Below are 14541 nucleotides of genomic sequence, written 5' to 3'. Positions count from 1 at the left end.
TTTACTTTTGAGAGAGAGAGAGAGAGACAGAGTGCAAGCTGGGGAGGGGTAGAGAGAGAGAGGGAGACACAGAATCTGAAGCAGACTCCAGGCTCTGAGCTGTTAGCCCAGAGCCCGACGCGGGGCTCGAACCCACAAACCGTGAGATGACCTGAGCCAAAGTCAGACGCTTAACCAACTGAGCCACCCAGGCGCCCCTGCACTTTCTTTTTCTACATGATGGTCTTTCAGGCTTTTGAGGCGGTTAGCACATCATGTCTTTCCTAAGCCTTTTCTTCTCCAAGGGGAACATGCTTGATTTTCTTTCCACTGGCTCCCAAATAGGCACCTTGGATCAATTCCTATTTGTTAATGCCTGATTTAAAAAAAAAAAAAAAAGTGTTTAGGACTTGTCCTGACCTCTCTTTGAAAACTCTGATTCCCAGCTGGCATGGTCTGAGCATTGAGTTTAAATACTCAAAAAACATTCGCGTTAGCTTTTTCTTCCAAAACTTTTTGGAATTTGATAGGGGACTGACTGATCTATATTTCCCAGGGTCCATCATCTGTCCCCTTTTTAAGGAATAGGCCAGTTGCCCATCTGTTTGTTTTTGACATCTCCTTCATTCTGTAGGAATTCTCCAAGATGACAGATTCCCAAGGCCAAAACCGTTCCCAACATGTTCTTCTCCTTTTAAATTGTTTTGGGGGCCTCATAACTAGCTGTCGACCTACATTAACCGCCTCCCCCGCCAAAGACCAAACTGCTAGGTAAACCGTGCATCTACCCTGAGATGTGTTTGGTGGGAGAACTCAGCTGCCGAGTGGAGGAGTCAGGAAGCGGCGTGTTTCCCAGGCTTACTGCCCTGTGTGCAGCCATCACCTCAGACGGCATGCCGAAGCACGGGTTCTCTGGCAGCTCAGGGTGTTTCGGCTGCTCCGTCAAAGAAGGCTTGCGTTCTGTTGTTCTTGGAAACAGTATAAAGAAAAGGTCAGCAGATTTTTGTTTCTTCTTACTCCTGCGGCCAGCCTGTATTTTTGTTGGAATTCTTTCTCCCTTCTTTCCTCCCGTCCCTTCCTCCATTCCTTCTTTCTTCCCTCCCTCCCTTCTTCCCTACTTTCCTTCCTCCCTTCTTCCCTCTCTCCCTTCCTTCCATCCTTTCCTCCATCCTCCCTTCCTTCCTTTCTCCCTCCCTCTCTTCCTCTCTGCCTTCCTTCCTTCCTCCCTCCCTTCCTCCCTGCCTGCCTGCCTGCCTGCCCGCCCGCCAGGAAATCTTCATGCTAGCAAACCAAAGAATGACTTAATCATGACATATGCAGCTTCACAGTCAGACATGACATACCATAAATGGAGCTTCACAGGCTAAAACTACCCTTCCGCCTTCCCCATCACTCTAGTAATAAGATTCTGTGTCCATTGCTGAACGGCCTAGCATGTGGACAAGAGCACAGGCTCTGGTACCAGGATGCCCGGGTTTAAATCCTGGCTCTTCCATTTATGAGCAGTGTGGCTTTGAACATTTTACCTTGCTTCTCTATGCTCCAGTTTCCTTAGGTTTAAAATGAGAGTAGCATTGGTATTTTTAGATAGTGTTAATAATACTAATAGGGTTGTCATGAAGAGTAAATGGTTAATTCATATAAAATTCTTATAATCATTGCTTAATGATAGGTTTGGCAAGTGTTGATTGAATGAATTATTTTATGCAATTCAATACAAAGGGAGAATATGTATGAATCACTGCATTATGACAAACAAGGCATCACTTTGGAGATTTATTTAGAGTCTTTAGGTCCCCTGACTAATCTAAACCAGAGTTTCTTGCTGGGGGAAAAAAACAAAAAACTTTTGTGATTTAAAAAAAAAAAAATCCCATTTTAAAAACTGTTTTCAAGGGTATCTGGGCGGCTTAGTGGTAAACGTCCTACTTCAGCTAGTTTCATGATCTCACGGCTGGTAGGTTCGAACCCCACATCAGGCTCTGTGCTGTGACAGCTCAGAGCCTGGAGCCTGTTTCTAATTTCGTGTCTCCCTCTCTCTGCCCCTCTTGTGCTCATTCTCTCTCTCTCTCTCTCTCAAAAATAAATAAACATTAGGGAAAAAATGTAAAAAATAAAACAGTTTTTAGGAAAAGATGTTGGCAATTTACTTTTATCCTTTTTTGTCATGTGTATGTGTTTGTGTGAAATATATCATTCAGACAAAATTATATAAGATATATCTACAGTACAAAGAATAACACTTAAAAGAATAAAAAAAAAAAAAAAACTTAAAGAATACCTGTGTACTTGCCACCCAGTGTAATAGAACGTTACCAAGATCTTTAGGGTGGCCTATGTGTCCTACCCCAGTGACCCTCTCTCCTATAGAAATAACCGTATCCTAAATTTCATGTTAATCGTCTTGTTTTCCCTTTTGGTTTTACCACATATGGATGTAATATTCGACATCAAATTGTTTAGGTTCGCCTGTTTTTAAAAAAAACCAATACCACAATTAACATTGAATTTGATTATCAGTGTTTTAGATTCATTTCCAGTATCTTCTTTTATTCTTTATTTGTCCTACTTTGCTATGTTTGACCGTATCCACTCCCCACCCCCTTTTTTTTATTGAGATCTTTTTTTTTCCCTTTCCTTTGGTTCCATTCTTCGCCTTCCATTGGTTTGGAAGTTATATACTCTATTAAATTTTGACATGCATATTTAACAAAGCATAAAGTTAATCAATATTTTTCCCTCTTTCCCATTAACACAAGGACCTTGGAACCCTCCTACCGGGATTTCTTTGGAATCATGCAATTTCACACAGAAAGGAGTCTTCACCTCAGAATTGGCAGCTACAGCTTTTGATGTCTGGTGTTTTTAGTTCTTGTCTCTTGACAACATAGTAATGCTCTCTTGGGAATAGCAGAGAACAAAAAATGTTACCGTTATGGGAAATAGAGACCGTTGGAGCTGGATGGGGCCTTAAAGATTATCTACACTAACATTTTTCAAACTTTCTGACAAAGCCCAACAGTCAGAAATAATATAGTTTACTTCATAAGCAATACACACAGAAAACATAGTATGTAAAACTGAAACATTGCATGAAACAGAACTTCCCTTGGTCTGCACATACACTCTGAGCTGTTCCATTCCATTCTTTCATTTAAAAATCCCAAACTTGTCCAAATCCATTAAATTGATTGCATGCCCACGAAGATGTCCTGGCCCTAAATTTGAAAAACCCAAAACTTGCCTACAGTCCTCAATTTATGGCTTAGGAAACCGAACCCCAGCCAGATGACATGGGTCTCCCAGAGTCGTACAGTAAGTGAATGTTAGGAGCCAGTCTCTGATCTCTTATCTCCAAGGTCTTTATTCACATATGTCAGCCAGACCAAAAATGATACAGGAGGGAATGAAAAGGGAAGCCTTGGTGAGCTGGAATTAGGAAATGGGGACTTAAACCCTCCTGATAACTCCTAAACATCTAATTTGGCAGATGTCTTTGACAAAGCATCTGATGATAATCACTACTTGGCGAACCCAACTCCATGTTGGGAACCACTTTCCATTACTTCTGACCCCTCACAACCACCCACACAGTCAGGAGTGTTATCCTTCTTTTGTACACGAGGGAATGGCCCAGAGAAGCACAGTGATTTGCCTCATTCATGGAGTTCATAAAGTGAGGAGCTGGGCACACCTTTCTGACCCCAAAGTTCATGGCATTTCACAACCTCACCCGGCCTTTTTACAACTCTTGACTTGCCTATTGTATCTCTCAGAATGAAGATAAAGTGACAAGAGGGATACAGTCTAGGACTAATTCTGACCAGTAGGAATAACTAGTTGGTGATATGATTACAGACTTGCTTGTTTATTCTGTCTCCTCAGTAGCACTTTAGCTCCCGGATGCATAGTCCTTGCCTCATTCAGTGCCTAGTACAGTTCCTGGCACATTGTTAGCTCACAATGAATGTTTATCGAATGGATAAGCAAGAACATTTAGAAATGATAAGGACTCCGGGGAAAAGAAACCATATGGAGAATAACTGCCAAGGTTCAAAATTAGATGTTTGATGGTGACCTACTTACTTATAAGCTGTCTGATGGTGAGCTGGTTACTTCTCTTGTGCCTCAGTTTCCTGGGGATGATAATAGTGTCTACCTCACAGTGTGGTTCTGTGAATTAATAGAGGAAAAGCATTTACACCAGCGCCTCACTCATAGTAAGCATTGTATAAATGTGAGCTGTCACTGTTATCTGAGGTTATGGCAACTAAGGGAATTTTGAACCTATGTCTCATATTTTAGGAAAAACATGTCAGAAAGCTTAGTGGTAAGCTAAGTGTGATCAGATATCTGGCGACTCAGAAGAGATTACCCTTCGTGTGCACTTGGTGCTAAAATTGTGCTAAATAAATTGGCTACAAGCACATTTCTATGTCATCATGAAACAGATTTCTTTCTGACAACAAGAACAAAAACCTAATCCAGAGCAGAGTATTAAGTAGATGGCCTATGAATATATCAAAAAGCAGACAGTGCTTTCTAACTGTCAACATAGTTTTATAAGGAATACAATTTGTGAACAGGTGACTTAAGAGACCAGGAGAATGCCACAGATGCGGTGTGTCTTATTGTCAGGAAAACATTCAGAACATCTGATTTAAATTCCTAATGTTTATTTATTTTTGAGAGAGCACGTGAGTGGGGGAGAAGCAGATTGAGGGGTAGACACAGAATCCGAAGCAGGCTCCAGGCTCTGAGCTGTCAGCATAGAGCCCGACGCAGGGCTCGAACTCACGAGTGGCGAGATCATGACCTGAGCCGAAGTCGGATACTTCTCCTACTGAGCCACCTAGGCGCCCCAGAACATCTGATCTAGTGAACAGCAGAGGTGTGAGGCCTCCCCACACAGACTCTTGGAATTCGGCCTCGTTTTCTCCCCTGCAAAGTGTGTGTCATGACTGCAGCAGCCTTCTAGTGTGGTTCAGAGACCTGACGGAGAGAAGGTACGAGTGGTGCTTAGCAGGAGGGAGGTAAATGTGAGCCCCTAATTAGGAGCCCCGGGTAAGCCGATAAGGAGTTGAAAGAGAACACGGTTAATAGGCAAGGACGTGCCCAGCTGTTTGCCTCTAACGAGCCCAGGTCTCAAGCGCTCAGAGGAAGGGTGGAAGTTTGCTTTGCAGTTGTCAAAACAAATCCTTAAGGTCCCTTGATGCCGCTGACTGAAGGCCGGGTGAGAAGAAATCTAAATAAGCAGCCCGGCTTCCTTTTCTGTCACTGCAGGGGCCTTCGTCGTGTGCTGGACCCCGGGCCTGGTGGTTCTGCTGCTGGATGGCCTGAACTGCACGCAGTGTGGCGTGCAGCACGTGAAGAGGTGGTTCCTGCTGCTGGCGCTGCTCAACTCGGTCATGAACCCCATCATCTACTCCTACAAAGACGAGGACATGTACAGCACCATGAAGAAGATGATCTGCTGCTTCTCTCGGGAGAGGAACCCGGAGAGACGCCCCTCCCGCATCCCCTCCACCATCCTCAGCCGGAGCGACACGAGCAGCCAGTATAAGGAAGACAGCATCAGTCAAGGCACGGTCTGCAACAAGAGCAGTTCCTAAGCTGCGGGTGTCCCTGTGCCCACCCAGGCCTCCTCTGGGAGAGGAGCTGTTAAGAATGGCTGCCTGCCTCTGACAACACCCACCTACAGTGTTATTTGAGGTCTAAATTAATCACTGGCAGATTTTTAGAAAATCACTTTACATAGTTTAAAAGCATGAGCCGTAAAGAGGGGACACAGCGCGTTTAGAGCAAATGCACAAAAGAGGGAAGACAGCACAGCAGATTCCTGAGTGATGTCCTGTGAACCACTCAGAGGACCATTCTGGGCCCTGCCGCCATCTTGTAGCCATTCTCTTTGTGCTTTAAAAGGATGTTGTTAAAGGGCTTAGACCAAGATAAATAACGATGTTACTTGAGCCACTTGCTATAGCTGCTTGGAAAGCCTATGTAGTTCTTTCTGCATGCATTTAAAATTTTTTAAATGCTTCAGCTATATTTGTTTCCTCAAAGAAACCGTGGCCAGTAGCTAGGTGTTCAGTAGGAATCTCAGAAAAACAAATCAGTAAGGGCTCCAGATTAGACTTGATTTTTAAATGAAAGAACATTCTGAGGAAGAAGATTTACTTAGAAACAAAAAAAAAGGGTAAATGTTAGAAACTTCTCTTAGAGCAGGAAAAAAGGCCTTGATGTGATCGCCGAAGTGTGCATGGGTGTGTATACACATCTGTGTGTTTATACATTTCTAATTTGTAGTTAAAGACCTCAAGGACAGTGGTAGTGAAACAAATTCACTGGCCATCTAGACTTTTCAGTCCAGAACTATAGCTGTAGAAATGACCTGTTGTGCTCTAAAAGAAAAGAAAAAGAGGTGATTCATTTGCAAACAGACATACAGCAAAGTAAAAGGTATATTGATAAGTGGGCCTGAATTCCTTTCATATAGGACCATATATGAGCTTGACTTGAGTCCTTATTTTCAGTTAACTCCATACCACTGGTGGCTTGTCGGATTTTAGTATATGGAATAATTTTCACATTTCATATTTTGCTTACAGTTATTGACATGTTTCTGGTACTTGTCTTACATATGGACTGAATTCTGATCTGAGTTCTCTTTTAAAATTTTCGCCTTCAAATACGTAAGCAACATGAAAGGCAAGTCAGTAAGAAAAATAAAAAGCTTCAGACACACAGGCTACTGACCAGAGTTTTTTATATAAAGCATTTAGAGTATATTCTGATTTTAAAATAAGAATAACTTCAAGGCAGATATTATAATATTTATGTAGTTTGCAAAAGAAGTTTACATTTTTTTTTGCTATTGTGATGTAACATTTATGTGCAAGAACTACTTGTAATAAAAGGATTTGAACAGTCATGCTTTTAGATATAATGGCCTAAAATAGAGAGTATTATGATTTGAAGGTGTAGATGTCACAAACTCCATGTAGTAAGTGGAGTATATCTGAAGCTTATATCAAGAACACCTATAAAATTAAATAAAGAATTTGTTCTCTCTTGTTGAGGTGCATTATTGCTTTGTGTATTTTCTAAGTAAAAATATAGTCTGTGGTAACTATAACACACATTTCTATTGCAGAAGAAAAATCAAATTTGCCATGAAGTACATACTCTCCATGTTTTATGTAAGCATCTCGAATCTACAGCTGGCCAAAGGGTGGAGGATTGAAATTGAATCCCAGTCCCTGAATAGCTACTAAGGGATCTTTAAAGGTTTTATTTTGAGGAAAGCACTGTTTTTAGTACCCTGCAGCAGAATGTAGTGTTCAGAATAGTGTCTGGAGGGGATCCAAGTGTGGGAAATTCGTGATGGAAATATACAGCTTTTGTTTTTATGTGCACACTCATATCTCAGTGATGGCTCAAGAGTAGAGAGGTCATGTATATTTGGAATTGACAAGTGGCAAGGGTCACAGGGCTCCCCTAGAGCATGGCAAGTGCATCTCTTGGAGAAAAAAACGAAGAACGAACGCTTTTCCCCTCAAAGCCTAGGACCCCAAGCTTACCTGCAAGTCATTGAGATGATGGTTCTAAAAGTTCGACCTAGACCTTTTCAGACCAACCCTTGACTCAAAGCTTGTGTTCCTCCCTAGCCAAACAAGATTCAATTTCCTTAGATTTGTAGCACTGCCCAAGGTGTTCACATATCTCTTTGTTGGTGAGAGGATTTGGTTCTTTGTGAAGCCTGCCTGCTTGGAAAGAGAGCATTTTTGGAAATAAATTGGTGAAATTTTTTGGTGAAATATTTTTTGAAGTGAGTGGTAGACTTGGGGCCATAATGTGATCTTGAGGTGCCCTAAGCACTGAGATGATTATGGCCTCCATTTGTGTAATTCCAAATACAAACAATACTGAACCACAGAATAAATGTAAACCTCTAACAGAGCTCTAATTGCCCTCACAATCAGCCCTTTGATGCTTTTAATAAACACTAACAATCAAAATTTAGAAATTTCGCTGCCTCTGTTTTACCAGGCATACTGATCGTGTGCACAGCCCATGATCGGATGACTCAGGATCCAGGATGAGGTGAGGTCAATTGTATCAGCATCAGGTAGTGGGGGGTAAGGGAGACATGGAGGCAGGTGGTACAGCTGTGTTCTTCTGATGCCACCCCACACACTATAGGGCATATCATGCCCCAAGTCTGTAGACTAATTTCACAAGGTTGAAAGTATTTTGTGCTTATTAGCCCATTAATTCTTTCATCATTCAGGGTGGGGGAGAAGAATGCTTGGCCCTCTTTTCATTGACTGAATAACCATAATGATGTTAAGCCTGTGAAGACACCGTGAACGTGACTTAACGAAAATCTCAAGCCCTGTTAGAACCTGGAATAAAAATAACCAAGGTGTTATTCTACATGATGATCCATCTCACGGTGAACTAAAAAGAATTTAAAACTCGAAAACACAGATCTGACTTCTGGGATGCTTGTCAAAGAATTATATCCCGTTGGTGGACCACTAAACGTGATATTAAATTGGAAACCCCTAGGGGCGCCTGGGTGGCGCAGTCGGTTAAGCGTCCGACTTCAGCCAGGTCACGATCTCACAGTCCGTGAGTTTGAGCCCTGCGTCAGGCTCTGGGCTGATGGCTCAGAGCCTGGAGCCTGTTTCCGATTCTGTGTCTCCCTCTCTCTCTGCCCCTCCCCCATTCATGCTCTGTCTCTGTCCCAAAAGTAAATAAATGTTGAAAAAAAAAAAAAAATTGGAAACCCCTAGGGCTCCTTCCAATTTTACACACTGTCTTTCAGGCATAGGCATAGGGGTTAAAATCACTTGACCTGAAAATTTTTTTAAGGAAAATTTTATTTCGTGTGAGTGATGCTCTCCTGAACGCATCACTTAATGTAAAACACTCATAATTTAAGACCAGTTTTCTCAGAATAGTGTTAGAATGGGAGATGCTGTTGCTGTGGGGGGTGGGTTTTTTGGGGCCCTAATGCTGTATTTTATTTTTACAGCATCCTCACCAGTGCTTTTTAGAGTGTGCTTGCTCCTAAATTAACAGATGGCAAACTAGTAATGGCAATGATTACGAGTTCAGAGTGTTTTATCATAGATTACTTCTGAGCTAAAGGTTTAATAGTGCAAGCAATTGCATAATGGTCACCAAAACCACACGTGGAGGTTCCAGGGGACATCGGTAAGAGTGTGGGTCACTGTATACAATGCAGTGCCTTTGCATGCCAATCCATGAGCACAGTTTGCGATTCACTGGGGTCAGCCAGTCTTGGGATATGCAGTTCTTGCCAGCTTTTTAGAGAGTTGCAATTTTGTACAGCCAAACTTTATAAAAATTTTCTATATCAGCAACTTCAAGTTTGCACAATTCAAATTTGCATAAACCATCTGTGTTGTATTTGTTACTGAGATTAGAGCCTGTACATTCTATATTAGTATACGGTTACATTGAAAAAAGTAGGGAAAACTGCTATCCCTTCCTCACGATACTCAACTTGCATCTGTTGGAAAAGCATCTGATACCCTAATTTTGTTAAAACTTTACTACTATCAGGAAACTGTACTAATGTATATGCATGTCCACAGTATGGTTGGCACAGAGTTCTTCAGTTCACCACCCGTGCAAATGTACATGACAGCCATCTTAAAGAAAGCGCTAGATTGAAATTCAGGATACCTGGGTTCTAATTTCTGCTCTACCCTAAATGGTCAATGAAACTCTATATAGGATTGCCAATTTACCAAATGAAGGGCTTAAATGATCCATAGGGACATTTTTAGCTCCAAAATTCTATTGTTCTATACATCACCTCCCAGATATGAATCATGGAAAGAACCCTAAGTCTTTGGATTCTTTGAATTTCACTCCTGGTGTGGGTATTTCAAAGAGAAGGAACTGTGCTTTCATTTATTACAATGGTTCTCAAGCTTTAGTGTACGTAAGAGTCACCTAGGGAGACCATCTAAAATCTATGAGATTAAGGTAGGTGTGAAATGTGTAATTGTAAATCTATTAATATGGGGGGAAAGGATTTCTGGAATAAAACTGCTCACCAAAATGGAGAACCTTAGAGACCTGATGGCCTGCTTATGTGTGCTAAAGTGAAACTTAAATGTGAAATGTGTGAGCTGGTGTTTACTCCAAGGCAAATAGAAACCCACACATTTATTTTTACACTTAACCAACATCTTCGAACATTTCCTAGATGCTAGGGAACAAAAAGTCCTACCCTTAAAAGAATTAACAAAATCAGGGGTGCCTGAGTGGCTCAGTCGGTTAAGTGTCCGACTATTTTTTTTATTTGATAAACGTATTTATAGTGAAATGATTACTACAATAAGGTGAGTTAACACGTCTATCACCTCACAGTTACTTTTTTTGTAAATGTGGTGAGAGTATTGAAGATCAACTTTCAGCAACTTTCAAATATACAATATAGTATTTTTTGCATGTTTGTTTTGAGAGAGAGTGCAAGTGGGTGAGGTGCAGAGAGAGAGAGAGAGAGAGAGAGGGAATCCAATCAGGTTCCATGCTGTCAGTGCAGAGCCCGACACAGGGCTTGATCTCACAATCAAGTGAGATCATAATCTGAGCCAAAGTCAAGAGTCAGATGCTTAACTGAGCCACCCAAGTGCCCCAACAATATAGTATTGTTAACTATAGTCACCATTCCTATTGTATGCTAGATCCCTAGAACTTACTCATCTGACAAGTGTAACTTTAGACCAATATCTCTTCATTTCCCCCACCTCCTGCCCCAGGGAACCACTATTCTACTCTCTGTTTCTATGAATTCAGCATTTTTAGATTCTACATATAAGTGAGGTCATATAGTATTTGTCTTTCTCTGCCTGACTTATGTCACTTAGCATAATGCTCCCAAGGTTCATCCATGTTGTTGCAAAAGGCAGGAAGGATTTCCTTTTTTTGTGGTTGAATAATATTCCATTGTGTGTGTATAAGTGTCCGACTCTCGATTTCAGCTCTGGTCATGATCTCTTGGTTCACAAGTTCAGGCCCCCCATCAGGCTCTGTGCTGACAGTGTGGAGCCTGTTTGGGATTCTTTCCCTCTCTCTCTGCCCCTCCCCTGCTCACATTCTTTCTCTCTCTCTCAAAATAAATAAACTTTAAAAAAAAAGAATTAAGAAAATCATAAACATATATGCAAATAATCCAAGAGAAATCAAGTGAAAGGGAGCTGAAAATGCTAAAGAGAGACATGAATGGATGTAGCCGTCCTCAAGGTATCACTTTGAAACATTGGTGATGTTGATGTTATATTTTTAAGATCTTGACTCTGTTGTATAATTCTTTTAAAATTTTTTTCAAGTTTATTTATTTTGAGAGACAGAGCACAGAGGAGGGGCAGAGAGAGAGAGATTGAGGGAGAGACAGAATCCCAGGCAGGCTCCACACTGTCAGTGTGGAACCCGATGCAGGGCTGGAACTCACGAACCGTGAGATCGTGACCTGAGTAAACCAAGAGTCGGACGCTTAACCGACTGAGCCACCCAGAGGCCCCTGTTGTATAATTCTTGATGTAGAATTCCCCAAGATCTGGGGGAAGAAAAGGAAATCACATAAAGGGGCTACCTTTGGGGTTAAAATCAGTTTACAGTTTGTGGGTTAGGGATCTGGTACTGGTAATCTAAATTAGACTTGTGTTTCTCTTAGGTGAATGCCCGATCACAGGTTTATATAAATTGGGAGATGGGACCTATCAGTCAGCCTTCGGTTAGGAAACCAGAAACCATCCTAGGTACTTATAACAGGAAGGTATTTAAAATAGGCAGTTAGGTACTTATAAAACAGTTGGAAGGGCTAGAGGAGAAAAGGTAAGGGAAGCCAAGCCCATAACTGGCTCTCAGGTCGGTAGCTAACTTTCTGGGAATTGCTGCCACACATGGGGGGCTCAAACTTTTGGACATGCCCCCTGAGGCAGGTAATTTGTGACACACAGAGGCCACTGCAAAATCTACTTCTGCTGCTAGAGGAAGAATATGGCTTCAGCTTCCCTTCTGTCTTCCTCATCTCTCATAAACTTCTGGCACTGGCAGAATCTAGATTAGGGTATTCGCTGGCTTTGTATTCTGGGAAGTATAGTTCCCAGGCTTCCAACCTTTCACATTCAGGGGAGATAGATGAGATTTTCAGTCAGAAAAAGATTTGCAAACTGCCAATCCAGGAAAAAGGAAGGAGAGGGGGCTTCTTAGCTTCTGAGAATTCCCCCTTTCTACAATATGGGTCCTTTGTTTTTTGTTGATTAAGGGTAGAAGATAATAATATAGTTAGTTCTGGACTAAGAGGTGAAAATTCACTAAAACATGAAGTGTTGGTACATATAATTTACAGGTTCCTGTAAGATCTTATGGATCTTCTGAAGGCTGAATGGGAATGAGAACCCCCCCCCCCACAAAAAAAAAAAACATAAAAGCAGAGTTCACCTATTATTGGCTCTTCATTATCCAAACCTATGCTGCCAAAGTTAAGATGAGAACATGAGATAGAAAATATTGGTGTCAGAGTTGATATACAAACACAACAAAGATAGCTCTATTTAATCTCTCCTTCAGGTCCAGATGGTGTGACTAGAAGAGGATCTTGAAACAGGCCAAAGTAGGTGTAAGACTCAGATTTGTGAGGTCATTTCAAAGTCAGAGCCCAGTGTCCGAACCAACGGCAAGAGATCAACCCCTTTCTGGACTAGAGCAGTCCTAGATCTGCTTCAGAGTCTGTGGTTTGCCTGGTGGAAAGTAACACCGAATTTTCTTCTTTTGACAGAAATAAGGGCCCGATATAGGCATCTTTGTGAGAAAGGTATAACCTAGGGATTATCTTGATCTTACAAATGAGGGGAAACTGAAGACCACAAGATTGAATGAGTATGTAAGATACACAGTGACCAACTCAAGGATCCAGCTTAGCTATTTAAAGTTCTTCCTCAGCTTTTCTTCTCTATTCTGAAAACATTGCTTAATAACTGTATATGACTTCAGAATCAAAGAGCCAATGTTAATTAATAATGGGTTAGCCATTTTAGGGCTTGAGAATGTTTATGCTCTTTGAGCAATTCAGCTTCTGAGAATGCATGCTAAAGAATGGTTCTAAATTAAGAAAAGGCTTTGTGCACAAAGGTGGTCAAAACAACATTTACAACACTGGAAAGTTCTAAACATTTTAAATAGTAAATGTAAAGCATTGTGGTCAAGTGCATGGATTCTGGAATCCTATTGCCTACATATCTCAGCTTTTTCACTTGCTAGCTATGTGACTTTCGGCCAAGATCCTCTTTGGGCAATTCCACCCATCATAGGCTTGTCATGGAGATGAAAGAAGTTATATGTCAAATATTTAACATAGTGCCTGGCACTGTGTATGTGTATTTATTGTTATGTATGCAATGCTATTTAACATTCTTTTTTTCTTTTTTAGAGAGGAGACAGCGTGTGCACGAGTGAGTCGGGGAGAGGAGCAAAGAGAGAGGGAGAGAATCTCAGTCAGGCTCCACACTCAGTCAGCGCAGAGCCCGAGGCAGGGCTCGATCTGGACCCTAGAATCATGACCTGAGCTGAAATCAAGACTGGGACACTCAACCAACTGAGTCATCCAGGTGCCCCAATAAATTAACACATTTAAAATTTTTTTTTCAACGTTTATTTATTTATTTTTTTGGGACAGAGAGAGACAGAGCATGAACGGGGGAGGGGCAGAGAGAGAGGGAGACACAGAATCAGAAACAGGCTCCAGGCTCTGAGCCATCAGCCCAGAGCCCGACGCGGGGCTCGAACTCCCGGACCTCGAGATCGTGACCTGGCTGAAGTCGGACGCTTAACCGACTGCGCCACCCAGGCGCCCCAAATTAACACATTTTAAATGATCAGTTTGGTTTATCTAATATTGAAAAACATGTATGATGGTGATTTGCCGATGGACTGGATATGGTAACAAGAGATGCATCTTAAAGAGATTTCTAGCGTTTAGGTCTGAACACTACAAGAGTAGAATTTCTTAAAAAAAATTTTTTTTTAATGTTTATTTATTTTTGAGAGAGGCAGAGACAGAGCGTGAGTGGGGGAAGGGCAAAGACAGAGGGAGACGCACAGGCTCCAGGCTCCAGGCTCCAGGCTGTCAGCACAGAGCCTGATATGGCCTCAAACCTGCAAACCACAAAATCATGACCTGAGACGAATTTGGATGTTTAACCGACTGAGCCACCCAGGTGCCCCATTTTATTTCTTTTTAGACAACAGTTTTATTGAAAGTTGGGAGCAGAGCTCCCTTCCCTCCCAGTCAGTCCTGGCCACGTGGGCCTCAGGGTCCACATACGAGTCCTACAGGCAGAACACGGGTTGGAGGTCAGTGGCCAAACACACGCACATGCAGAGTGGCGAGTGTTGAGGCCTGGGTTTCACATTCTTCACGGTGACTAGCGGGCAGTGAGGTGAGTATCCCAGCAGCCAAAGTCGCAAGTGATTTTCAACCAATGCCGACCGACCCCCCAGCTACCACCCAGCAAAGCG

General features: G+C 42.0%; 1 protein-coding gene and 1 long non-coding RNA gene across 6 annotated transcripts in view; one reads left to right on the top strand and one right to left on the bottom strand.

The window, feature by feature from the left end:
• The window catches only part of LPAR3 (lysophosphatidic acid receptor 3), a 102588-nt gene extending 95533 nt beyond the window's left edge, over positions 1–7055 (top strand). For all 5 annotated transcript variants that reach the window (XM_045036119.1, XM_023258864.2, XM_019837346.3 and 2 more), the window contains one exon: positions 5263–7055. In XM_045036119.1, coding sequence (XP_044892054.1) covers positions 5263–5591 — 329 coding nt within the window. In that variant the 3' untranslated portion in view covers positions 5592–7055. The remainder of the gene's footprint in view (positions 1–5262) is intronic.
• Positions 94–2879, bottom strand: LOC123379676. The gene is made up of 3 exons (XR_006584454.1): positions 2758–2879; positions 768–947; positions 94–355 (listed from the first exon to the last, which is right to left on the bottom strand). It is a non-coding gene; the product is annotated as an uncharacterized LOC123379676 (long non-coding RNA).
• Positions 7056–14541: the final 7486 nt, after the last annotated feature.

This window comes from Felis catus, chromosome C1 (genome assembly GCF_018350175.1).
Source record: "Felis catus isolate Fca126 chromosome C1, F.catus_Fca126_mat1.0, whole genome shotgun sequence".
Classification (NCBI taxonomy): Eukaryota; Metazoa; Chordata; class Mammalia; order Carnivora; family Felidae; genus Felis; species Felis catus.
This window is presented reverse-complemented; position numbering and strand designations above follow the sequence as displayed.